General features: G+C 55.3%; 1 protein-coding gene across 2 annotated transcripts; it reads right to left on the bottom strand.

Annotated features, from left to right (window-relative positions):
* Positions 1-2,502: 2,502 nt before the first annotated feature.
* Positions 2,503-25,317, bottom strand: IP6K3 (inositol hexakisphosphate kinase 3). Of its 2 annotated transcripts, XM_046640024.1 has the most exons (7): positions 25,108-25,317; positions 14,959-15,329; positions 8,449-8,662; positions 7,102-7,277; positions 5,941-6,116; positions 5,224-5,325; positions 2,503-3,997 (listed from the first exon to the last, which is right to left on the bottom strand). In XM_046640024.1, exons 2-7 carry the CDS (start codon positions 15,155-15,157, stop codon positions 3,530-3,532), a joined length of 1,335 nt encoding a protein of 444 aa, XP_046495980.1. In that variant the 5' UTR covers positions 15,158-15,329; positions 25,108-25,317; the 3' UTR covers positions 2,503-3,529. The 2 variants fall into 2 exon arrangements, with proteins under 2 accessions (XP_046495980.1, XP_046495981.1); XM_046640025.1 differs by lacking the exon at positions 5,224-5,325 and having other exon boundaries at positions 25,108-25,315.
* Positions 25,318-25,706: the final 389 nt, after the last annotated feature.

Below are 25,706 nucleotides of genomic sequence, written 5' to 3'. Positions count from 1 at the left end.
ATGCTGTCTGACTTTGAGGCCTTGTGGTTGAAGATGGTGGTGTCACGAGGTGGAAGGAGCCTGGTTCCTGGATGAGTGTGTGGAGCAGAGGCTCTCTGCTGACCACGTTAGATTGTAATGTTAAGTGACGGATATTAGGGGATTGTTTGTTACATCAGTTGGCCTACCCTGACTAATACCTGTGTGTTTCTAAGTTCAAAAGAAGAAGAGAGCTCCCCAGTCTAGGATGGGAGGCAAGCCAGGAGGCTCTGACAGTGTTCCAGGCAGCAGGGAGCAGTGGAGTGGAAGGTTCAGGGGTCCTTTCTGGTTCTCATGTCCTGAGGTTTCTCCATTTCTATCTTACTCTTTCTCGCTGTCCCTTGTACAACCTGTACAAGGTTGATTCCCCCTGTGGCCATCACAAGCCACTGCTGTTCCCTGAGCAGAATGCTTGATTCCGCATTCCTGTGCCCGTTGATCATTTTCGTGGAATCCCTGCCCATCTTTATCACCTTTCAGACTTGTCTCCCTTTCAGGGCACAGCTCAAACACCCCCTCTGTGATCACTCCACGTGGCAATGAGTCCTCACTGTCTCTGCTCTGCTCGGTAGCAGTCTGTCTGCATAGCTGAGCCGATGGCCCCCATGCCTTGTTGAAGCACCCATGATATTTTCATGTGAAGGTCTTTACTCTCTCATTAGATCATGAGGTTCTTAAGGATAACGCCATGATCCTCACGTTTCCTTGTTTCCTACACAGGCCCAGGCACTGGGAAAATATTTGTTGGATGGATGAATGGAAGGAAGGAAAGAAGGAAGGAGGGGAGGGAGGGAACCACGGAGAAAGGAAGGAAGGACAGATTAATGAAATCACAAGCAAATGAATGAGCTATTCAGCAGATTGTCAAGTGTCTGCGCCATCTGGCTCACTCCGTTTCCCTGTTCTTCATTTCTACTACTCCCAACGACAAAAACCCTCTTCTGAATGGGTTGGTCTGTCCATAGACTCCTGAACATGCTGGACTTTTCCCTCCTTCCACTTCCCAACTGCTTACCATCTCCCGGCCCCTTCCCCAATCCTGTCACCCTTCAGGGCCCAGATGAAGTCTCACCTCCTCCAACAGTTTCCGTGATGACTCTGCTCTCAGTGAATCTCTTCAGCCTTAAATTATAGGCCTGATCGTCCGCACTATACAGATTAACCCTCTGTATCATTGGTAACTGACTTGTGTGGTTTGTTGTCAGTTCATGTGTGTTCCTGCTTCCTCCACTAGAATCTAAGCTCCCAATAGCTGGGTCTTCCACAGCACTTAGCAAAGAGATCAGCACAGAATAGCTGCTCAGGACAAGTACACACTTGCTGGTTGCTGGCTGTCTAGGGTTCCCTCACCCCTGTTGCCGTTTTTAAGTAAACTCAGATTGGAGATCAAATACATACATACATACTCATCATCTTCTCTTCTTTCTATGTCTCTCTGTTCTCTTCCCTCTTCCCAAATTCCCTCTAATTGGGTGGGCTCATTCAGCCAAGTTTCTGAATCTGCAAAGCCTTGTACAAGTTCCAGAGCACGGTGACCCCTTGGAGCCCAGTAGTTTTATATGAACAGTCTAAAACCAGTAGCCAACCTTGTCCCTTACAACAAACTGTACTTTTGTCAGGCACGTCTTCAAGAGGAGATGGGAATTCCAGCTGGGCCTTAAATGATTTCTAGAGGAGGAAGAAGGCCTCATATGCGAAGCGCACCGTCGGGTAAAGGAGTGCCGAGAGGGGCCTCACATGGGCAGGAATAAGGATCCAGCCCACGGAGAGTGGCTGTGGCACAGTTAGTGACATGGGTGGCCAAGCCCTAAAAGCTGAGGATTCCCACCCCATCCTCAGACGGCTCCCACAACACCCAGGGCTGAGAAGGGGGGAGGAATCAGAAGCTAAGCCAGGGAGCTTTGGACTTGGTTGATGTGGTACCAGATTCTCAAGGAAGTGGCCCAGAAAAAGCAGTATTTAGGGCTCCCTTCTGCCATCAGCAAATACTTAGTTTTCGGCTGACTCCCTTTTGCCACTCAACATGCTTTGACTCAACTCTCCCACCATGGGCACAGAGCATGCAGATTAATCACGTCATTACCTCGGCCAAACATAATTAGAGAGGTTAACGTGCTTTGAAATCCATATAATGTATCCCAAAACTAAACAAAAGTTTTTTTATTATCCAGGCCACTCTTTCCTTCTGTTAGTGCAGATCTTGGAAAGTTGATGGTAATTAGCCATGAGAATCCAGAAAATATTTAATTTTGCATTGTATAAGCTTCCAGCGAAGGGAGCCTTTCTTCTCAGGGCTGGGGCCTGCCTTGCCAATACATGCATATATTTTGTTAGCCACCACTTCCCTCCCAGGTTCCCTGAAGGACTGCAGGAAATTGGCGAACTGTTCTTGCTGCGTACTCTAGTCACTCATAAATTGAAACTACTGTACAGTGTGATGATCGGAATGAATAAACAGGAAGGGTAATAAGGCACACCAAAGAATCACTGGTGACCTCAGCAATTTTATTAACAAATTTATTTCCCTAATTGGGGAACGTATCTCTGTGCTTGTCTCAAGGGCATCGTAATAGGTTTCCACACTGCAGAAGACGGAATTAATTAGAACTTTGCTCTTTGTTCCTTATTTACACTTGTCCACCAGTCTTGTAAACATCACGCCTGGTTTCCTCCAGGCTCCTCACTTCTGACCCCCCTCCCAACCCCCAAAATAAATAAATAGTAAGCCTAAGCTGAGAGTGTAGTGTAACTTCAGTGGCTTCTCCTTATGCGCAGTCCACCGCCACTGGAAGCTGCATTTCATGGTCAGAGCCATTTCGTGGTCAGAATCTGGCAGAATCATCACTTCCAACAGGTACCTGGAAGTCTGTAAAGGGGCAAGACCCTTCTCTCCACAGGCAAAAGTGGAGAACCCGGGCTCTCGGCCTGCCAGCGCCATGTGTGGGGTGGTCCTTGTCCATTCAGAACCTGGGTACACAGCTGGTGAGATGGGCAGATCTGCCCACTGCGTGCTGCCCCGCCTCCAGGGCCTCTCAGGAAGGGAAGAGATTCATTAGCTCCATGTGCCCTTGGATGGGCAGCCCATACAGGCAGACAACCATGAACTCGTGAACTCATTCTTCAAGACTTCTTCAAGTAAGGTTTCTCACAGCTTGTGAGAACTGCAGCATGACAAGAAAGCATTTTTAAACGCGAATACCTCAGAATCTCGCTGTAATGCTGGCCTCCAACTCATATTGCACCCTCCACTGTCCTCCAAGATGGTGCCATTTTGTACTGACCGTCCAGCCTGCGATGACCAGCATTAGCCAAGATGCCAGGGTACGTGGAATTACCTCCAGATCTGGTTTCTTTAGCAGCTGTTAACATAGCCTGCCATGTAAAGAGATGGCTTCTGAATGTAGATATAGTTATTACAAAGACATCTAAGGGTTGTCTAGACTATCTTAGCTACCAATAGGTCCCTTTTAAGATCTATACTCCAGAAAAATCTGGCTGGGCCCACCAAGTCTTATTCTCCCTCCTGGATATCCTGCAGGATCTGGATGAGGTTTTCCAGACCAAAAATATAGCCTGGATCTGGTCCCTCGTAGGTGGTGTGCTCGTTCTGGGAGCCCTTGTATGTCGTGTGAGCAAAGTCAATCATCCGGATGTCAACCTTGGTGACACAGCAGGAAGAGCTGCCATGGGCTGTCTCCAGAACCTTCTGAGGGTGCAGGCCGTCCGGGGCTCTTTCCGCCGGCTCCTGCGCATCGTAGATGATGAGGAGAGAGCTGGAGTAGAACCGGTATGAACTCTGGCTCCTAATGACCGAGAGGAGGGCCTGGAGCTGGCGCCGGATGGGCTCCAGGAGCTCTGTCCGGAGGCGCGTGCCGTCGTGCAGGAACTGACAGAGCCCTTGTCTGAAGCCCTCGACTGAGAGTTTTCGTCCATAGTACTTGTCTTTGCAGAGAAAGTGCCTCTTATCAACTTGATAAACCTTACATTACAAAGAAAAAGGAGGAAATGTGAAGAACTGCACACTTTAAGAAAAATTGCCTTTGCTACCTTTACAGCGTCGCAAGCTAACATAATATATAAACAGAATTCTAGGAGACACAGAGCACGAATGGCTGAAATGAACAGAAAGACCATCTTTCTTCCAGCACCAGCGTAGCTTTTACATTTTAAAATGCTCTCTGTGCGAGCCTTTAATAGAAACCCAAGCTCGGAAGATCCTTCGCCCTACAGAGGTGACCCTCCACCCACGAGGAAAAGGTTTGGATGGCCTTTCTTGTGAATTTCCAATGTCCACCTCCAAATCATGATTTAAACCCTGGCTTCTGGCCCTCTTCAGTTCAAATATTAGCAAACCCAAGCTACAAAGCTTTAGTAGGAATCTGAAATCACAGCCAATGGCCTTGGAAAGCCAACTCGATTAAATTTTCCCCAACAAAGTTTGTAAAGTCCTTTCTCTGCAGATTCTAAGGATATAGTAATGGCTCTTGGGGTGGAGTGGGGTGAATAGTTTGAAAATAAAACACAGGCTAGGTCAGGTGTGGACAGTTTTCAGGCAGCCAGTGCAGCTGAGGGGAGCCTGGATGGAGCAAGGCGGTCCACGCAGCTCTGTGGGGCTGGTGGCTCCTCTCCTTGGCACCGGCTCCTCTCCCCTCTCCTGTCATGTCTTGGCCACCAGAAGGGAGCAGATGGAGAAGAGATGCTGATGGGGGAGATAGTGGCAGCCACCCCCATTTCATTCAGATGGCACAGGCAAGAGCAGAGGCTGATATGAGGCCAGCGGTTGGCATGGCCAAAGGGTGACTTGGCAAGCCTCTGCCTGGCACACCTGGGAAGGGCTGCCCGTAGCCAAGACAGTTTCTCAGGTGTTTCCTGCCTTCAGATTACATGATATGTTTACAGAAAACCAGTGTTGGAAAAAATCGGAAATATATGATAGACTTGCTGTTGCCTTTGGAGGGCCTGAGATCGGCTGCTAAATTAGCCATCATAAATGCATGATAGGCATCACTTTCTAAATAAATCAGATCAATTTCACAAGGTTTGAGGTCCAGAGAAAGATTCCATTTACACCACGAATCATCACACTCCCTTCTCTCAAGAACTGCATTCCAAGCCTTCCAAGGGACATCTGTGCAACAAATTTATAGACTCAACTTCCAGCTTCAAGGGGTGGCAGTTTCAATTAAGGAAAGCTATAACATTTACCGTCAAATCGGTGTCTGGTTTTGCTTTGAGTAGGTAGACGGTGAGAGCGAGCGCGTGGAGAAAGTTTATTTCTTCCTGTTCTCCTGCAGCCCCTGCCATAAGCTGCATCAGAGCAGCAAAAATGAAGAGTGGAGTCTGGGCAATGAAAAATTAACCATTCCTTTGCTGAGCTCAGCAGGTTACAACCTCCCCCTTTGTTAACCGGAGCAGGTAGCAAGAAGCAGCAGAAAAGGTGGAGTAAGAAGAGGGAAAGACTAATAAGAATTCAAAGAGCAGACTGCCTCACAGCATCTGAGAAGGAGAGTTCAGCTTTATCGTTCAAGGGACTGAGGAATCCACAGTGTGCGTGGAGAAGTTCCTTCTCTTAGTTCTTTCCCCAGCGCCTGCTCACACACTGTCATCAAAGGTCTGCTCCCAACATGGGCAGGACCCACGTGGCCACTGTGGAAAGTTGCAGCTGCCAAAGACCCTGAGACCAAGTTAAAAAATGGTGGGTTTCTGACACCGCTACCCTGAAAGGTGCTCTTCAAAAAACCTAGCGTGTCGTAGACCAGGATATGCATTTCCCTGCTGAAAGAGCTGTGCCTGGCCGCCTCCTCTGTTGCTCCCCCAAAGCGAAGGGCTCTCTGGGGACAGTGATGTCTGGATGGGAGACATCCTTGCCCCACAGCGGACATGCCAGGATGCCCAGCCCTGCAGTGGGCCCCTGCCACCTACCTGCATGCCACAGATGCGCACGCCCAGGCAGGCCGAGGTGCTCTGCGCGCACTTCCTCATGTGGCGGGCCTTCTTTTCCTCGGACACGTCATCCCCATGCTGCCGGGTCCCCATTTTTAGGTCCAGGATACAGGGATGCTTGTACTGTGACACGACGTTTTCCAGCAGCAAGAACCCTAGTCACACCAAGTTAAGGAAGGCTCTGAGGACATCAAGGCCGCTGCCCCCGAGATGCAGTTGGCAGCCTCCAAAGCTGGCTGGGGATCCCTACTCTGAGCTCCCTTCCTTCTCTCCTGTTTCTTTCATTGCAGACAGGCCGATCGTCACTATTAAGAATTCAAGGTATTAGCTTTGCAGGCTGCTTTAATATTTCCATTTATTTAGGAGGAGTTTATGAGTATGTGAGCTTCTTTTCCTTTTTGCTCTGAGGTTGAAATTTAAATGCAGGCGTGAAATCCCTGGCAGGCCATGCCCAATTTACATTTTATGGCAGAAAATCATAAGGCTAAAATCTCAAGTCATTGAATGGGCCAATACCTTTTGGGAGAAGTGGGTTGATGTTAGCTTCGGAGATGAGTTGCAGGAATATTAATTTCAGCGGAGTAATTATCCTGCAAAAGCTTCTTAGGGATTAGGCTTGCAGATGCGTCTCAGTAAATACTGTGAAACCAGCCGCCCGTTTGCAGGAAGGAGCCCAGCGGTGACAAAGGGGCATTTCAAGCCTAAATGTGCTCATTGAGAATGTGGCAGCCTGGAGGGGAAAGGGGGGTGCTTCCCCTGAGAGCCCACCCCACGGCACTTCCTTCAGGGAGGAGCCACCCCCCCCTCCCCCATCAGCTCCATGGGAAGAGTCTGAGGGGAGAATTTGGAGGGACAGAAAGGAGGTTGGGGGTGTGGAGACCCACCTAGCCCTCAGAGGCTGCTGCTGCTCCACCCAGCGTGGCAGTCCTCATTCCTCTCTGCCCATGGAGACCCCCAGCCCAGCCCATCCGTACTGTCCAGGTGGCAGAGACACAGCTAGTGGCCTGGCTAGGGTTCAGCTTGATTCCCAATCTGACTTGCCCATACTCTCTGAGTTTTCTTCTAGAGAGATCTGATTTCCTCTAGGTCCCAGGTTTGAGGGCTTGTGCCCTGCACGGTGGGGAGGGCTGGCAAGGATACGGTGCCGCTTGTTCTCTGGGTACTCGGCGCACAGGCGGGTCAAGTGGGCCTGGTGGCAGTAGAGGCCCCACGGGTTAAAGCTCCTCCTCTCAGCCTGGTTCCTGTTGGCATCTTCCACCAGCGAGGAGACCTGGGCGTTGAGGTGGAACTCGGACCTCAGGAGCGCTGTGGCTGGGCTGCAGGTGAGGGAAGCAGATGACAGGGCAGCCGTGGGCAGAGGTCTGGAGAAAGGTGCCCGTCCCTGTGACTGACTGGGGTCTCCTGGGTTGGACTCTGACGTGGACTGTCCCTGACTACACTTGAGGATGCCTGCAGGGGACCCACTCAGGCCCCGGGCCCTAGATCAGGCCATAGGGCAGCCCTGGTGGGGAGTTTCTCTAACCCAGAGCAGCTCATCAGAGTGCTCACCTCCTCAAGGGCTGAGGGGTTAAATTCACTGGTAAGTGATCTGATTATCATGTCATCTCACTACGGGTGTGGGAGGCAACACCGTGTGGGGGCAGCAACCCCCGCCTGGAATCAGAAGCCCGGGGCTTTAGGCTGTTACTGCAGCTTGTGGTTATCTCCTCAAGGCCTCGAAATGCCACGGGGCGTAGGCATCACGGGTCCTCGGTCCACCCCCTCTCCTGCCTCTGTGTCTCAGCTTTCCCATCTGTGAAATGGAGGTAATGTTCACCCACTGCCTGACACCGAGCCAAGAGACTTAATTAGATCCACTGTGCTCCTTGGGGAAGGGAGGTACGTTCATTGTATTAGCTCCCTTTTGTTTCCCATAAATGTTTTAAAAGTCCCCAGGGATCCTTTTCATCTGAGAAAGGTCAGCTAACAATATCAGAGGTTTTGGAGACCTCTCGGAGGGCCCCGGGTACCCTGAGCCGCCTGCGTCTCCAAAGCCCCCCCGAGGGCTATATTGACCTCTCTCCTCGTCCCATCCCAACCGCTAAGGAAAGATGATTTCTGAGAGACATTAGCCATTTTCCTCTATGTCAACTACTCTGGGGTTTTTGCTCTGCACATTTTTCCCCCAGAGGCACTTTATGGTCTCAGTGAAACTGGTATTTAATTAAACAAATATGTACCGAATGCCTGCTCTGTATAGGATTCTGCGTGTGCATCAACTTCCCAGATGCGATGCCCCGAATCCTCCCTCTAGAAGTGGCGTGAAGGAAAATTCAGTCCTTTCTTTGGTCACATTGGTTATTCTAGACAGAGCCTTCATCTGAATTTCTCATTTTCTCAGCTCCAGCCCTAAAGGGGAGCAGTCAGCCTTGGCACAGGTGGGAGCCGTGCTGGTCCCTGCTAGGGACGAGCCGCTCAGTTTCTGTCATCCTGCCAAGTGGCCCTCACCTCTCCTTGAGCGAGTGTGCCAGCTGGGCGTGCTGCCACTCGGCAAGGGGGCGGGCGCCGCCACTGCCACTGGTGGTCTGCTGGAGCGTCTGCCATATCGCCACTGCCGCTGACTCCGTGGAGACCTTGAAGGGCCCCCGGTTCTCCTTCAGTGGGTTGGCAACCAGCCTGAGGTGGCCGAGGCTGTCTTTCCGGAGGTACACGGTGATGGTGCCTGCAGAGCACACAAGGGGGAGGGAGGAGAAACCAGATGGAATTTACCTGAGTGGACACATGGGAGTGGGTGACGTCCCTTTGAATTGTAGTTTGATGGCGCTGGTCAGCCTCCCCCCTTCCCCAGCTCTTCTTTCAAGGAAGAGCTCTGGGGACTGGCCTGGTTTAGCCTGAACCTCATCCTGTTCCAGAATGATCCTACAGCGGGGAGCCTGCAGAAAGTAGCCTTGGGCCGATCTTGGCACAGCCTCTGCCTCGTGGCACTTCTCTGCCCCTTCCTACTTTACACAAAGCCAGGCCTGTGCATTTTGTTCTCCATTCCGGCTCCTGTGTACAGTCACCCCTTCCCAGTCACACCACAGCCGCCCCAACTGGGCCTCCCCTGGGGGCAGCAGAGCTGGTCCTCTGCAAGGGGGACCCCCTCCTCAGCGTGGCCGTGAGGGAAGTTGGGGCCCACCCCATTCCTTCCCCTGCTCCTTCGCCTCCTTCGCCATCCTTTCTCTCCCCCCCATTTATCTGTATCTGACCCGCTTCTTCCAGGAAGCCCTCCTCAGACAGCCTTCTGGGCTCAGGACTCTCTGTCGCCCCTGCATTCACCCTCCCCGTCTCTGGCTTTAATACTGGTGCTCGCCATTTCCTTTGGTTAGACGCACAGCACGTGAAGATTATTGGAGGAACATGGTTCTTTATTATAAAACAGACGACTGGTGAGATTTCTCCAGCTAACAGGGCCTCCTCACCAACGGTGTCTGTAATCGAGGCACCACAACATCCTGCTCCAATCGTGCAAGTGAAGAGTGAGAGGAAACCCAATGAGCAAGTGTGCTAATGGGGCTTCTCCTGCGGGACGTGGGCCAGGTTGGTAATGAGCTCTGGCACGTGCACTAACGGCTCTTCAGTCACCCCCTTTGGATCTCTCACTTGGGTGGAGAGTCCAGGCCTTTTGCTGTGGGGCTTGGCATCCAGTGGGTGCCCAGCCTCGCCAGAGCTCTGGTGAAGAGGGACTGATACTCTTGTTGGTGGCACCAGAGACAGCTGCACAGATGCTTTTTCAAGAACTGGATCTCTAGGTGTCCGGTTCCCTGTTCTTTCTGCAGCTCAATGCCGTTGCGGTTCTCTGTTGCTCTGTCCCCGCTAACCCGCCCTCGCCATCTCCAGCCTGCCTTGTGCCTGAGAGGCTGGCTCTGCCGTCACCAAGGCTTCCTTGGCCCTGGTTTCCAGTGGATTTGGCCACTGAGGACCACCGGCAGGAGATGGTGGGGAGAGGGAAAAGGTGAGGTATTTATCCCACTGGTTCCTTCCCTGCTGTAGCGTGGCTCTGCCATGGCCATGTTCCCCTGTGGCCTCCCTCTTGCTGGGTCAGTTACACCATCCCCTCGCTGTGGCCCCTCAGGCCCTGGGGGGCTTACAGCGCTCCAGTGGTGCTGGTGCCTGCGTACCTCACCATCCCCGGTGGTTGTATTAATCCTGCACGCACTTCTGCAAATAGTCCCTCTAAACCTTCTCTTCTTTGAAACCCCTCTGAATGTCCCACTCATTTTCTCTGGGACCTGACAGAGAGGGTAGGTTGCATGTGATCATGTTCCCCAAGGTATTTATTTCCTCCCCCGCCGCTTGGTCGCCTTCTCAGCGTAAGTGGTCATTTCTGTTGAGGCAGCAGTCGGGGTAGCTGACCTGCCGCGTGCGTCCCGCCGGGCCCTCCTGGGCTGGGCAGTGCAGACACTCATTTTCAGAGCTGCTCTATAATTCAGCAAGTCGCTCTTCGGGGCCGTCTGTGCCTAGCTCAGCGGTCTCCTCAGGCTAGTCCTGTCATCTCAGATTCCAAGTGCCCCAATTTTGCAGCCTGAGAGTGACATTTAGTTCTCTCCAGCTCCGGAAAAAACTCCGCTTTTCCTCAGCTCATCCCAGGCCCCTGTGTCCGGTGAAGCAGTAATGACACTAACCGTGCTGCTGCCCCTGAGCCTGGCATTTGTAGCGTACCTGAGCCCCGGCATGCACTGCTACACCCAGCCCCCAGCCGTCCTGCTCATGAGAGGGGGCACAGGCGGCAGTCGGGGAAGTAACCACACAGTGATCCTCACTGCCATGTCCTTTAGACCTACTGTGTGCCCGCACTGTCTGCTTTCCATTTGTCATCACTCAGTTATAGCAAATCTGTGAGGCCGCTGAGTTTGGTCATGGGGGCTCAGAGAGACTGAATGACTTGTCTGAGGTCACACAGGTGGTCAGGGGCGGAGCTCTGAGAAGGCCACACCAGACGTCGATGTGGAAGAAGGAACAGCTGTCACCCGAGGCCAAGGACTTTATTGGGAGACTCCGGTGTCGTCACACCGTGTTTACCAAGGTGTGGATGAGGAACACTCCTGCTGTGTCCCCAGCCACATTTGTTCCGGTCATTCTATTCCGTGGGTGGAACAGAAGCCGTGATCCCACCACCTGGTGAGAGAGCATCAGTGCAGAGGGCTGAGAGCTCCTAGAAACCCAAGGACGTGGCATTTACATTTCCAGCCCTGTGTCCTCAGGCAGGGGGGTCACTGTGCTTGTTCCAGTGAGGAGGGCTGACCTGGAAACCACCTGGGGAGCTCAGAGCACAACCCCCACACCCCTCCCCGCAGACACTGGGAAGGTGCCAGCCAAGGGCAAGGCCTTTTGGATCTTGTAAAGTTCAGGTTACCATGCGGCGGCCCCCCGGCCTTTCCGTTTGTGAGGCTATGGTGACAGGCCTCCCAGAAACCACAGTCTTGGGGAGCCCCAGGCCCAGGAGGCCTCCCTGGAGGGACAGGAACTGTGACCTTCACCTGCTGCTCCAGGGTCCAGCTCTTGTCTGATCTCATCCGTTCTGAGGGTCTGAATAAATGGAGTGAGCAGAGGTGCAAATAACCCCAAACCAATAAAATCCAGAGTCATTTCTATTTCTCATATTGTTTCAGCTAGGCAGCCAGACTCCGTGTCGCTGCCTTCTTGCTCCATCTTCCTGCGTGCCTCTGACTGGCTCTGCGTCTCTATCTATCTGTCTTCCCTCCCTCTCCCACAGCCCTCTACGGCTCAGCCCAGCCTTCCCCTGAAGCCTGGGACCCATGGCAGAGAGCTGCCCTGCGAGCAATCCCCAGTCTCCTGTCCTTGCCAGGAACAGCTTGTCAGTGGAATCCAGACTCCTTGGCTTGGATCATTCTTTTCATCAAGAGCCACGTCGGCCCCGGCCTGGCCTTCTGCTTGCCCTGTGTGTCCGTGGGGACTAGGCCTTGGAGGCCCATGGGCTCCCAGCACTCTGCCGCCCCTGCCTGGCCAGGAGAGTGGGGGCGCAGCCAGAGCCCCTGTCTGCCTGCTCACCAGGCCTCCCGGAGCACCGTGACCTTCCACCATGCCGGCTGGGCAGATAGTAGTGCTGGCTGCCATGATTGACATGCCCAGAGCATCTCAGCAATTTCAATTTGGCCCAGCAACTTCCCCAGCCTCCGTGAATATTCTGTCATGTATTTATTTTTAAGCTCATGAGAGCATTTATTTGCCACCATCTGTAATATGAATCTGGCTCCTCCGTTAACCAGCTGGACCTAGGAGCATGTCCTTGCTCACCCAAGGCTGACAGGAGAACTGGGAGGCAGAGGGACACATCCCCAAGACCCTGTCGTGCCCGAGGAGCCCAGCAAAAGGTCCAGGGCAAGCTCCCAGCATAGGGAGGCTGTCCTTGGGAGCGATGTCCCTGCCCAGCACTCCCTGACAGCATCGTGATGTGGGCGGCAAGAGGGGAGAGGGTGTGCTCCGTGGCTTGTGGTGGCCACTTCAGAAACGGCCCCTCTCTTTGGGGCTGTTCCCATCGGGGAGAAAAAGGGAGACCCCTGTGGTGGCCTTATGGGCATTCAAGTCCCACTGACCTGAAGTCACTAGCCTAGTGACCCCAGGCAAGTCACATCGCTTTCCTTGTTGGGTTAGACAAACCCTGGGCACTGGCATCGAAAGAGTCCGCCTCTTCAGTAAGGGGAGCCGGTGGAGGGGGCCTTGGTGGGCAGGGTCCACACTGGGAGCCAGACCTCGGGGCTTTGAGTCCTGGCTCTGCCTCTCACTGGCTGTGTGGCCTGAAGCAAGTCGGGTAAGCTTTCTGTGCCTCCTCACCTGTGAGATGGGGATGATGGCACCCACCGCAGAGGGCTGTGATTTGGTGAGTTAGTGCAGGAAACTGCTGACAGCGTGTCCACACTGAGTGAGCACTGAGGGTTGCTCATGTTACTTTTCTTATCTGGGAAACAAGAAGCCTGAGAGCCTGAGGGCCCTTTTAGGAACTCTTTCCCACCTGAAACCTGACCCGCAGCTACTGCCCCAGGAGTCTGAAAGCTGAGGGTCTCAGTTCTGGGCCTCTTCTAGTGTCTCTGGAAATGGGCACGTCCTCCGGTGGTGCCTGGCCTGCGGCATTGCGTGGGTCGCGTTCTGGCTGGCGAGCAAGTCAGCGGTTCTGCGTCACTGACACCTCGTGTGGGGCTCACCCCAGCCCGTGCGCTCTGCCGCCCCCTCAGCAGGGCTGCGTGGCCTCACCTGAGGGCTGCCATGCGGTTCCCTGACCCAGCCCCTCCTCAGCCTCTCCTGAGTGGAGTCCCAAGGCAGAGGCTAGAGCGCCCTGTCTCTGTTGATGCATGTAGCTAGGACTCCCTGGCTCAATTCATCTGTCACGTTAGCAGAGCCCCAGGGCTGGTGGAACTGGGGGTGGGCCCAACCGAAGAGGGAAGCAGGGCGGTATAGGGGTCTGGACAGTAGACCAGGGCCCAAGGGCGCCAAGATTGGTGCCACCCTACCCCACAGAGGAGTGGGCACGTGCAGATGGAGCAGGAGGACCCCAGGATGGGGTCCTGGAGACCCATTACCGCTTTCGCTTTCCTGCTTTGCCTGTACTGCCCTGGCAGCCTGTCTCAGCTCCAGAGCCGTGTCAAACAAGCGTGAAACGCTGAGGGCAGGAGGCCACCCCACGCAAGGTCCCACCACCACCTTGCTGGGTCGAGTTCAGTTATGAAAGGACAGACGTTAATTCCACTGGTGCTCAGACAAGATGGGCAGTGACCCACAGCCTACGGGCAGCCCCAGCCTGCGGCCCCAGAAGGCCCCACGGGAGGCCTGCACAGTGTGAGCAGGTGTGTGATGCTCATCAGTCTTGTCGCAGACTCTCAGGAGGTCCTGGTAGGACAGGAATGCCCAGGGCTCAAGGCCTTGGCCCCTACCAGGGGATCACAGTCTGGAGCACACTGAATTCTGAATCTGCCGGGGATTCTGCTTCAGGTCTGGGACGGGGCCTGGGAACCTGCATTTTAACACATGCGCGCACATGCACACGACACGCACTCACACACACTCCAGCGATTCTGCTACAGTTGGTGGATCTGAGATCACGCTTTGAGAAACATCGATGTAGAATCCTTCCCAGTTATCTCGATCACTGAAATGCAAGTGAGTTTTTGGCTGGCTTATTCGGATATTGTCATTGCCTTCACTACAGATGCGTGGACAGTGAGGGCGGAAGCTTGCAGTCGGGGAGTCTAAAATCCTTAAAGGAGGTCTCTTCTTTGAGCATTCCTCCTATTGCCTGTGGCTGGCAGTCATGCCCCGAGCCCTGTGAACTGTATTTACCAAAGGCTGAGTGTGGAGAAAACAGCCTGCCCCGTGGATCCCGGCCAGCTGCCCAGTGTGGCCCTGACCTGAGGCCCCCAAATGGCAGCACTCACCGCCGCCTTCTCTCCCCAGAATTCACCTTGTGCTCAGATCCAGAACACACACTGCTCCATACACAGTTTCCCCAGCTACACCCAGAAGGCAGCCTGTGCCCCTGGGTTTACCCCTTTTTGGGTGAGGGTGGGAATTCTGGTTTCCTAAACACGCTGCCATGTTGCAGGCCTGAGGCTCCCGCCACCCGCCTGGGTCTCCAGAGGGAGGTGAAGGGAAGGAGGCCTCAACCTGTCCTGTGTTTACCAGCCACGGTCACAGGACCCAGGCATGGCAGGCCCAGAGCGCAGACCAGAATGCCCCCTCAGGGCGTGGGGGGCCAGGGTATCATTTTGTCCCATTCTCAATTCCTCGAAGCCTGGTGGCTTCAGCTAATTTGTAGGGATGCCAAATGGCATTACACTCCAGATCTGGAGGCTTGAAGAGTTCAGAGAAACTAGGACAGTGAGGGCCAGCCAGGCTGCGAGAGAGGGGCACATCTCCATGGCAACCATTCCACACAGCGCGGTGCACGAGGAAGCAGAGGGTGCTGCAGGCCAGCCTGGCCCAGGGTGGCGGGCGCTGCCCGCGGCCGGCTGCCTGGACACTCACCTTTGTACTGCGGGGTGAAGCGCTTCATGGCCAGCGGCAGGGTCTCATAGAACCTCTGCTCCTGGGAGATGAGGGGCTTGCACACAGTGTGCTCGTCGTACTTCATCACGCTCAGGTGCCCCCCGACCTGGTGCAGGAAGGGCTCCAGCTGCACGCCCATCCTGGTGTCCCCAGCATCCGAGCTGTCCTGGACCACCATGCTGTGCTCGGAGAGTGGGCGCCCCGCGAGTCCCCAGGAGGAAGGCCCGAGGTGGAAGTTGCAGCTGTGGACAGGATGTGGGGCTGTCAGCAGGCCTCAGCTTTCTCCTCCTTGGCCTCTGTCACTGTCATAGCACAGTTGTCCTCCCATCTGGGGCTCTCGGCGGGGGTCCCTGGAAAGTGGAGCAGGGAGGTGGAAATGACATGAGGGAGATGGCGAGCCAGGGCCGCATTCAGAAGCACCCACAGTCCCCAGCCACGATGCACCGGTGTTTAAACAAGACTGTAAATAGGATCGATTACTTCTGGAATAATCTGTTGCCCGAAACTGGGGGCGGTGGTTGCCTGGGAGCAGGGCTAAGAGGGGGACTTCTCACTAAATACTCTTTTGTACCTTTTGGATTTAAATATTAAAACATTTAAAAAAATCAAATGATACACACAACTGTAAGCTCTCAGAGTGCAGAACCTGTGTCTTAACTTCTCATGTCGTGTTACTTGCCTTCCTCTGGAGACACTGATCCAGGCTCAAGGAGAGGGCAGAGTCCCTGCTGCTGGGACACTCAGCATCTTGCAGGGGCTCAGGGGGAACAAGAATGCTTCATTTTTTTTTTTTTTTTTTTTTTAAGATTTTATTTTTTCCTTTTTCTCCCCAAAGCCCCCCGGTGCATAGTTGTGTATTCTTCGTTGTGGGTTCTTCTAGTTGTGGCATGTGGGACGCTGCCTCAGCATGGTCTGATGAGCAGTGCCATGTCCGCGCCCAGGATTCGAACCAACGAAACACTGGGCCGCCTGCAGCGGAGCGCGCGAACTTAACCACTCGGCCACGGGGCCAGCCCCAAGAATGCTTCATTTTTGTGCAGCATAGCTGTGCACCGTCGAACTGCATCATGGCTCCACAACATAATCGCTGCGTGACCTTGGGAAGTTACTAAACCTCTCTGGGCCTCAGTTTCCTCATCTGTAGAATGGGATAATAATGATACCTCCCTCATGCAGTTAGGGACAGAATTGAGATAAAGGTCATGAAAAGGTTACCCCAGGGCCCAGAGCTAAGTGCTCAACAAATGTGATTTATTGTTATTTCCAGAATTATTGCCATGGGGTGGTAGTTTCCCCACAGCTCTGGGTTGTCGGGAAGGCAGGCCTTTTCACGGCAACTTTGCAGATGAGGAGAGTGGGCCTGAACTGCCTTCCTGAGGCCCTTGGGGGCTGCTTGTCTCTCCTTCGTCCTGCACCCTCCCTGAGGGTGGGCTTGCTGGACTGCAGGCTGAGGCTGGGGCGCTGGCCTGGAGCACAGCCCCTAAAGAAGTCCTGACTTTGTCTCAGGAGAGTGCCAAGGAGACCCTGCAAGAGGAGGCCCTGCTGGCTGTGTTCATCCTGTCCCAGAGGACATTCCCGCAGCGACACCCGTCACCACCACGTTATTAATACTCTCCTCTGCTGGACTCCCAGCCGAGGATGTGACCAGGCTGGGCAGTGCGGGGAGCGAGGAACCCTTTAAACGACCTTCAGTGCAGACCATGGGCATGGCTGGCTGCACGCACAGCAGTGCCTGTCCCTGTGTTCAGGACCCCGGCTCAGAGAGCTCCTGCTGCACACCCCTCAACCCCGTCCCGGGCCTCCAGTGCCTGGTGGCATTGAAGGCGGCAGCCCAGCCCATTCGTTCCTCCACAGGGCCTCTCCCACCTTGGCCCCTGTTCCACAGGCCTCAGGGTGCCCCTTCGGGAAGGGGAGAGTGCTGCCCTGCATGTGTGTTTGCTTTGCCCCGCACAGGGTGGGCCTTCTGAGGGCTGCCTGCAGTGCTGGAGCGCACCTGGGAGGTCGGGGCTGCTGGGTGAGGTGTCAGTGGCGAGGGGTCTGTGCCTGAGACAGCAGCCTAGCCTTTCCCAGCTCTGCTCTACGACCGCGCAGAGGCGAGCCCTGCTCGGGAGACTGTCCCAAGAGCTGAGAAGGGGAGTTGGTGGGAGGCACACAGATCCCAAGGTAAACCAGAAATGAGTCCAGGGATGAGCGAATATCTTCAGTCCGTTAACCCTTTGGTTAGAGAGGAAAACCAAGGCCGACCAACCCCTCTCCTCTCGCTGGGCTTGCGTGTACGTTGGCCTTTGCCAGCTGACCTGTCCCCAGGGGAGGGAGGCAGATGCGCTTCTGGTAGCCAGAGGGACAGCCAGGTTATAAATTCATTTATAGCCACTCCTGGAAGGAGCTCGAGCCTGTCCCTCACACTTGTCTCCCCAGGGCCCAGCCCAGCACCAACCAGGCCTGACCTTGCCGAGTGAGCCCCGCTCTGCCGACACGTCCAGGAGGTGTCCCAGGCAAGCCATCACGCTGTCCACTGCCCTTCTTCCCCCAAACCCGTCTCCCCGTGGAGCTTCTGAGGACATGGATGGCACCTCACAGTGGAGCATGGGAGGAAATAACGACACTAAGTGGTAACACATTGTGCTCGCTCTGCTCTGGGCAGGGTGCTGTGGGCCATGTCTAGATCAGCCCATCAGAGCCTCACAGCTTCCCCTGAGGCAGTGGCATCAGCCCTTTTTACAGATAGGGAAAATGAGGCACGGAGACATTAAGTTACTTGCCTATGTGAACCCAGCCAGTATGGGGAGAACAGGGATTTGAACGCGGGCATGCTAGCCCCAGAGCGCGCTTACCCGCCATGCTGCAGGCTCTGTTTATCTGCTTTTGAAAGTCAGGAAAATGAGCCACAAGGAAGCTGGGACTTGGCCAAAGTCACCTGCAAGTCACTGGCTGTGCTGGGACAGGACCCAGGGTTTCTTGTCCCCCAGGCCTGGTCTCTCCTACCCTGGGCTGCCCTCCCCCAAACCGATGACAGTAAGTGCATGTCCTACTGGCGGGTGGGCTCCCCACCTCTGCAGAAACCATCACGAGGGGTCTGGGAGGCCCACCCAGAGCTGGGGCTTTCTGGCTGGGGATGTCAGCCAGGCCCAGGAGGCACTGTCATTTCCAGTTGTCCTCAGCACAGAGCGAGCCAGGAAGACCTGGGCCTCCAAGACAGCCCCCAGCGCAGCAACGCAAACTCTGCTGCCCCTGGACTTAGGGTGGGTCGGTAGCGATGGGGTGTCTGCTGGGTAGTCAGCCTACACTTGTCAAAAAGCTGGACTTGACGGCTGGAGAAACTGAGGCCCATCTCCTCAAGGGTCATCTTAGGGTGTAGATTAGGTGACTAATCTGAGGGTCCTGCTCCTGAGGGTCCTGCTCCTGAGCTGAATGGTCTGTGGTTCTGACACGGGTTGGTGGGAAGGGGCGGAGGGAGGACAGGTGGGCAGCCCTTCAGCACCTGGAGCTCCTGCCTGAGGTGGGCAGGTGGGCCTTGCTGCTGCTCAGGGAGGCACCTTGTGGTGCCCTCCTTGGATCCTGTCTGCGCTGTCTTCTTGCGCAGCCTCCACTCTGTGGGACTGAGCGAGGGAAGGCCTCCCTTCTTCCTGTTCCTCCCTCGGAAGTCCCAAATAAATTCTTCAAATTGACAGACCTTTCTCAGCCCAGACCTTCCTTTTGCCACATGTAGGCACTTCTGTCACTAGCTGGGCCGTGGCCTTTGATCAATGCCTCTGGGCCCTGTTCTGTTTCCTAAGAGCACTGGGAAAGGAGTCAGGAGCCCAGGTCTGTTCCAGGCGTTCCCACCAGCTTGCTGAAGCCCCAGGATGAACTGGGTAACTGCTCTGAGTCTTGGTTCCCTGCCCACTGCCACAGGCCTGTCATGATGCTCAGATGACAAAATGCACAGCCCTCCTTTGTGGCGTCCTCTTGCCCAGCATCTGACCACTCGAGGTCCGTCACCGAGTGGGCTGTTCTCAGGACTGACTCAGCGTGGGCGCTGGGAAGGCAGGTGGTGCGCTCGCCGGAGACAGGCCCTCACGCCCTCTGACACACTTGCTGAACACTCTGGGCTCCCTTTAGTGCTTCCAAGGGGGACAAATGTCCCTCTCTCCATCACACGCCTCCTCCCACAGCCCCACAGCCCAGACCCCTCACTCAGCCTCCTTCCCCACTGTTCCTCGAGGAGGGGCAGAAGGGAGTAAGGATGGGGGGGGTGGGGATGGGAAGAGGGCGAGATGCCCCCAGCCAGAAGAGCTCAGCCTAAAGCTCCCCCTCCCCCAGGAACGGTGGACAAATGGCCTCAGGTCCCTGTGTCCTCCTGCCCTGTCATTGGGGCATGTTCTGAATGAAATAACTCTGGGCCTCACTCCAGGGGACTCAGGGCTAACTTCTCTAATGCAGCTCAGCCATTGGCCATCAAGCTAGTTGTTAAAGGAGGCCCTGGGTTGCCCGTGTCAGTGTAAACCCTGCTCCGCAGCCCTGTGGGGCCTGAGTGACAGCCAGGCTGCCGCTGGGTTGCAAGACATTCCCCAGTCTGAAAGGAGGGTTACAGACAGCAGGGCCTGCGGTTGCATTGGCTTCCAGAGTGGGGACAGATGACAATACCAGTGATGCCAGCTACAATGACAGATGCCACCCATCGAGCCGAGGTGGATGAGGGCATTGTGGCTCGTCACTGCCAGTCAGCATGTTTTATTTCCTGAGAGTCTGTGGGTATGTTACCGCTACCCACGTGCTAAACCCGAGCTCATGAGCAAGTACAGAAGCTGGGCCTCTGAGAAGCCGCCACTCCCATCTCAGGGAAGGTGGCCGGTGAAGCCACCAGTCAGACTTGGACTAGATGAGTCACGGACTATATCTTATCAAAGGCTGCCAGCCCCTTAGATGTGGAAATGGGGTGGCTGGCTGTGGTCATGGTCAGGGCTGTTCCCTGATGTTCTGGTTCTCCCTGCGGGAACACTGTACAGCTGCACTTCCCCTGCCCTCTGAAGCAAGTGTGGCCACGTGCTGTGCTTTGGCCACCATGATGTGGCTGGGAGTGACATGTCACCTCCGGGTGGGAGCTGTAAGGGCGGGCCCTCCCCACGTTCTCCTTCCCTGGCCATGGTGGTCTTGGACACACAGTGGCTCCCTGAGTGACTGTGCATGTTGGATATGCAGCGTGACAGAGAAGTAAATCTCTGCTATGTCAGGCCACCAAGCTTGGGGTGGTTTGTTACGCAGCACAGCCCAGTCCATCCTGACTCATTCACCAGCTCGCAGCCAAGTGCCAGGGTGGAGCCTTTAAGTTGAAAGCGACCTCACTTGACTCGGGCGCTCAGATATTTCATTGCACAGATATAGCTACACAGTAATAGCCACTCCTGTGAAGCATCTATGTGGACCACTGACTTGATAATCACCATCTCTGTTTCTCAAGGGAATAATTTTCAGGTGGAGAAAAGTTGAAGTGCTTTCCCAGGGTCCAGAGCGAGTGAGCACTAGAGCTGGGGGTCGGCTGCCGTGAGCCTGTCTCATTCTAAGGCCCATGCCTGTTCCGGCCCCTGGCAGTCTCCCTCTGGGAGTCCTGAGGTCTCCCTCTCCTGAACCAAGGCAGGCTCTCAGGGCCAGGTCCTGTCCAACGCACTCTCCACGCTGTGCGCCTCAACGACTGACATCAGAAACAGGAGCCTTCCAGGAGGTTGCACCCGGCAGGGCAGTGAGGACGCCACAGCTGGGGGCAGCGTGCTGCCAGTGGACAGCCTTCGCCAAGGCGTCTAGCAGTGCCGTGGGTGCGGGCCCCCACCCATGGGCTGCTCAGGACCTTACCCAGAGCCACACCACCACAAGCATTATCTGCAGGCTAGACAAGTGACGCCCATAGAGCCCGATAATTTCTCAAATGTGTATGAACACTTTGGTGATTACCAAAATACAAATTCATTTAAAGGCATTATTAAGTTCCTGGTAGTTTTTATCATCATCTATTTTCTCAATCAACATATACTAAAAGTATAATGAGTACCACAGGGGAGCTCCTAGGGAAAAAAATTATGCTGAAAAATGAGTCCTAGCTGAAAAGGTTGGGAGTGAGACTGGTGTTGGCTGAGATGGGGGTGTAAGGGTCCAGGAAGGAGTTTGGCGGGGGAGAGAAGCCTGCTCAGCCTGGGGGGGGGCGGGCCTGTTTCGGGGAGTGTGTGCAGGGAGCAATAGGAAAGTACAAGGACGGGCTGGAGATGAAGATGGGGACCAGAGGGGAGGCTGTGTGGGGAGGAAGAGGCGGGATGCTGTGGTGGGCCTGGCCCAGTTTCATGCCCTCCAGCCTGTGCCATGGGCATCTGCAATGGAGGGGTGGAGACAGGGCAGGCCACGTGGACTGGAGGTGCCCGTATGGTCCCTGCGGGTGGGGGTCACCCGAGATCACCCAGGTGTGGAAGCCCTTGGGACCACATCCCAGTAAATCTGAGAAAGGGGCATTCTGGGGAGGAGATCATTAAGAAGCAGCTTGTAGTGAAGGAGACTGCCATATAAAGTGTGCCTGGCTGCAGATTCAAAGCAGCATGGTTTATGGCCTGCCCTCTTACCTCGGAAGCTCGAACGTACATTCCACAGGCTCTCGGAGCCAGAGGTTTGGTACAAGTACCATTCAATGTCTTTGTGATGCCCAAGGGAGCATTTTTTAATCTATTAGAGATGAGAGGACCCGAAAACCATTTAAAACTGCTTAGGTCGTAATGGGCAGGAGAATTTTGGAGTTTCTCACTTGGTGAAGGGTTGTGTATCATCTGGGTCCATCCAGGCTGGGAAAGCACAAGCTATTTTTCTGGGGAGAGGAAATCGCATTTTAAAATCCATTCTAGAAATGATTCAAGGGCCATAGGACCGTGTGCCCTCCATCTGCTTGGTCCCCAGGCTGGTGGGATCAATACTGAACACTGGGTGACTTGGTACATCACCTTCCCAGCCGTGCCTGAAATATGTGGCTTTCGAGAGCATCCATTTCCCAGGAAGGCTTTATTTCCAGAATCTCAGGGCAATACTTCATATTCCCTGGTTGCAGAAACTTATTTTGGGGACTGATTTTATCCTTTGAGAGAAGATTTTTTTTCTCTCAACATTTAAAACCTCCCAACGTTCCTCCAGTTTGAGGACCAAATGCGATTTTAATACAGCGATTATTAGTTTAGAAGCCCTTCAGCCACTGACAAATGTCCTTAGCAGCACCAGCAATGTTCCGAGCTGGCTGTCAGGGTGGGAGACGCATGGGGCAAAGATGACTCCAGAAGCCGAGTGCCACTGGAAAGGCCGCTCTGGGGGAGGCGGAGGCTGGCAGGCTTCTCCTCCCCACCCCTAACGTGTCCTGACCTCGAGACAGCACCACGGGTCCTTGGGGACCCTGGCCTGGGTAGGACCCGCTCCATCAGCCCCTCCCAGGCACGCCCCCTTGAAGCTGCACCCAGGGTCTGCACATTTTCCAACCTCTGACACTCTCCCCTACACCTCCCTGCCTTTCTCTAGGTAATATGACCAGCCACCTGCCTTACGTAAGAGCCCTGTGAGCCGGAGATGTTTCCGGTGGTTAGCATAGCAATTTCATGGCTGCAAGAAGCAGCGGCTTTTTAAGGTTAAAACACAATAACAGGTGGAGCGTGCATATGTGTGTGTGTGCGTGTAGATGAGGGTGTGAGCGTGTGGGGGGGTGTGTGTGTGAGTGTGGCCGTGGTCCTCAGGCCTCTGAGCTGACCCGGCCAACTCTCAACGTGCGAGCCTGTCCCCAGCAGAGGGCAGCAGCGGACGAGCCAGAATCGCCCAGAGCCGGAGCCACTCCGGCCAAACTCTGCAGCCAGCAAGCACCTTGGCCCAGCAACCAGGGGACACATTCCTGAACTGCCGTGGGCTTGCCAGGCCTGTCCTGTCCTCAGAGAGCCCAGACGGCGGCTGGAAGGCCCCTGCCTTTCCTTCCCAGGGGTTGTTTTTAGAGAGCTCAGAAGTTGTCATGGGGTGGATGTCCCCCATGCTCCCTTCTCCCCTGTCACCTCTGCTTTTTCTAAAGCTTGTCTGGAGGGGAGCTTCCTGCCCTGGATGAGGCACGTTCTGAGGAGCCGGGTGCCTGCTCCATTCACAGGGGAAGGGACCCCACACCCGGGGGCAAGGATGCCCTGTAGGAGGTAGGGCGAGGGCGCTGGAGAGCACGTCTGAGGTGAGGGAGCGGGGTCTTCCACTTCTCCATCCAGGGGTGCCTCCTTCCCCAGGGCAGTGGACCCCACACCCCTTCAGCTGCCGGCCGGGCCAGCCCACTGATGAGGAGAAGTAGCCGGCATGAGGCGAGGGGCTGCCAAAGTGGCACAGCGTGCCGGATCCTCTCACCTCTCACCTCCCAGCCAGTTCTCTGAACAACCAGGTGATCAGTGCTCATCAATTTGGTTGCCGTTCCTCGCAGGCACTGGTGACCAGGATAACAACCACATAGAAAGGATTTATTCCGGCTCCCTGCTCAGATCAGGAGAACGCAGGGGCACGCTGCTGGCCTCGGGGTGGGCTCACCTGACCTACCGTCCCCAGATGCCCCAGGCAGAGCACAGGGAGGGTCCCAGAGGCCACAGGCCCTTTGCAGAGGAGGAGTTTCTTAGATCACCATAAAGAGCTGGTTCTGGGGGGGAACACGGCACAGGGGGGACCAGGAGACCTGGCTCTGCCTCAGACTCCTTGTCCCTTCCTCTCCAGGCCTCAGTTTCCCTGTCTGTACTGAGAGCTGTCTGACCCAGCCATGTTCTTACCCTCCTATGCGACAACTGGCCCTTTGATTCAGCAAGTTGATGTGGTCGGCGGGGGGGGGGGGGGGGTTTTCGGGGGGGGGGCGTGGGCAGAGATGCATCCAGATTGAAAGGCCCTTAGAAGACGTACTGACCCGAAGCAACTTGACTGGATCCTGGTCTAAACAAAGCATCAAAAACACTGAGGGGGCAGTTGGGGAAATGTGACCATGGACTGGATGTGGACGTTCTTGGGGAGTCGTCAATTTTGTCGGTGGGACAATGGCTTTGGGGCTACGTCAGAACCTGTACTGAGGTACTATGGGGCGAATGCTGTGATGTCCACAAATTACTTCAAAATACTTCAGCCTTAAAGGACTCGTTGAAGTAAACACGGCAAAACTCAATCAACTGTAAATCCAGGGGCCGTCAGGACATGCAGCTGCTCGTGATCTCGTTCCCTGTTTTTTCCTGTAGGCTTAATGTTTTTCATGGTAAAAAGTAAATGTAGCTTTTAAAAACTCTAGAAGCTTGGGTCCTGCCCTGTGGGGGCTGAGTGTCTGGGGATGGGGCCTGGCCTGGATGTTTCTAAGGCCCTGGCGATGCTGAGGACCACAGCGGGCTCAGGTTCGGGTCTCGGGTTCACTGGTGGGCCCCGAAGAGCCCACAGGGAGGGGCCCCAAAGACTGCCACTGCTCAGGGCAGGGGGCCCCTGGCGGTGACATGCCTCCAATGCCCATGGTCCACCATCGCCCACTCCATGGGGGTGCCCTGCGCTCGGGCCTGGGCCTCTGCCCACAGGCGCTGATGTCATCCCAGCCCCGTGGCCTCATGGGGGCAGGAGGGTGGGGCTGCTGGGACAGGACACGCTGTTCTTGGGGCCCAGGGGGTGCTGCTCACTTCCCCTGGGAGGCTGCTGTGTTAACGGTTAAACCCAGAGTGGAGTGGGGACCATTGGCGCCAACCCCTACACCTGCCCACAGTGTCCTCTGCGCCCCAGCTCAGCCCAGGCCCCTGCCTTCACGCAGGGCCACAGTTAGAGACCCCGGAACAGCTTAGGAAGGGGAGGGCTGGGGTTACTCAGGGGAAGCGGGAGAGAGGTGGGAGAGGAGCAAATGCCAGAATTTCTACACTGCTGAATTGTCCCAACACCCTGCCCCCCCCCAGCCATACATACAGAGATGTACAGACACTGGCACCTCCACAGGGCGGACCCCTGGTCAGCAGGTCCTGGATGGAGACGAGGCCCACCCCTCAGTCCCCTGTGGCATGAACAGGCCCTGTGGCCGTGAGACCCTCTCTGCCCTCCCTCAGGCGCCATCCAGGGCTCTGCAAGGCCCTCCTGCCCACCCCCGTCCCCTAAGGCGGCACTCACCAGGGCCTCTTCCTGGAGGGGTTGTGGGAAGCGTGTGGGAGGGAGGGCTCCAGCAGAAAGTGATCTTCTCTGTCAGTGCCCACCGACCGCGGGCGTGGGGCAAAGGCCCTTCCCAGTGTCCAGCGTAGAGAAGTCCCTGTCCACTGTCACACTGGTGGAGCCGTCTGCCCAGACCCAGGTCTGCCCGGAGGGCTCAGCTGCCGGTGGCCTGGGGAGGGGAGGTCACCTGACCCTCGGGAACGGCTGGCGTGTCCAGCTGTCAGTGGTGTTGGGCTGCAATGGGGCAGGGCCAGAGGGCTGGGGGTGGGGAGCAGGAGAGGAAGAGGAGGAGTGGTCTGGTTCAGCTCAGCAGCTGGATGGATGGCAGACCCAGCACGCCAAGGGCCAATCGCCCAAGGCCCCTGGTCATTTTTTGATTCCTTGTTCACAGGGTAATGCTAGGGTGGGGGGTCATGTTCTCTCTTCCCCTGGTCCCCCTGCCCCCACCCCATTCCCCAGAAGCTCATTGCCGGTCTGCTCCAAGCTGTGGCTGCCTGACAGAAGGAAAATCATGCAGCAAGACCTTCAGTCAGTCAATAGTTAATCAGCTTGAGGACTGT

Source organism: Equus quagga, chromosome 15 (assembly GCF_021613505.1).
Source record: "Equus quagga isolate Etosha38 chromosome 15, UCLA_HA_Equagga_1.0, whole genome shotgun sequence".
Lineage (NCBI taxonomy): Eukaryota > Metazoa > Chordata > Mammalia > Perissodactyla > Equidae > Equus > Equus quagga.
The sequence above is the reverse complement of the archived record's forward strand: the minus strand, read 5'-3'. Positions and strand labels throughout refer to the sequence as shown.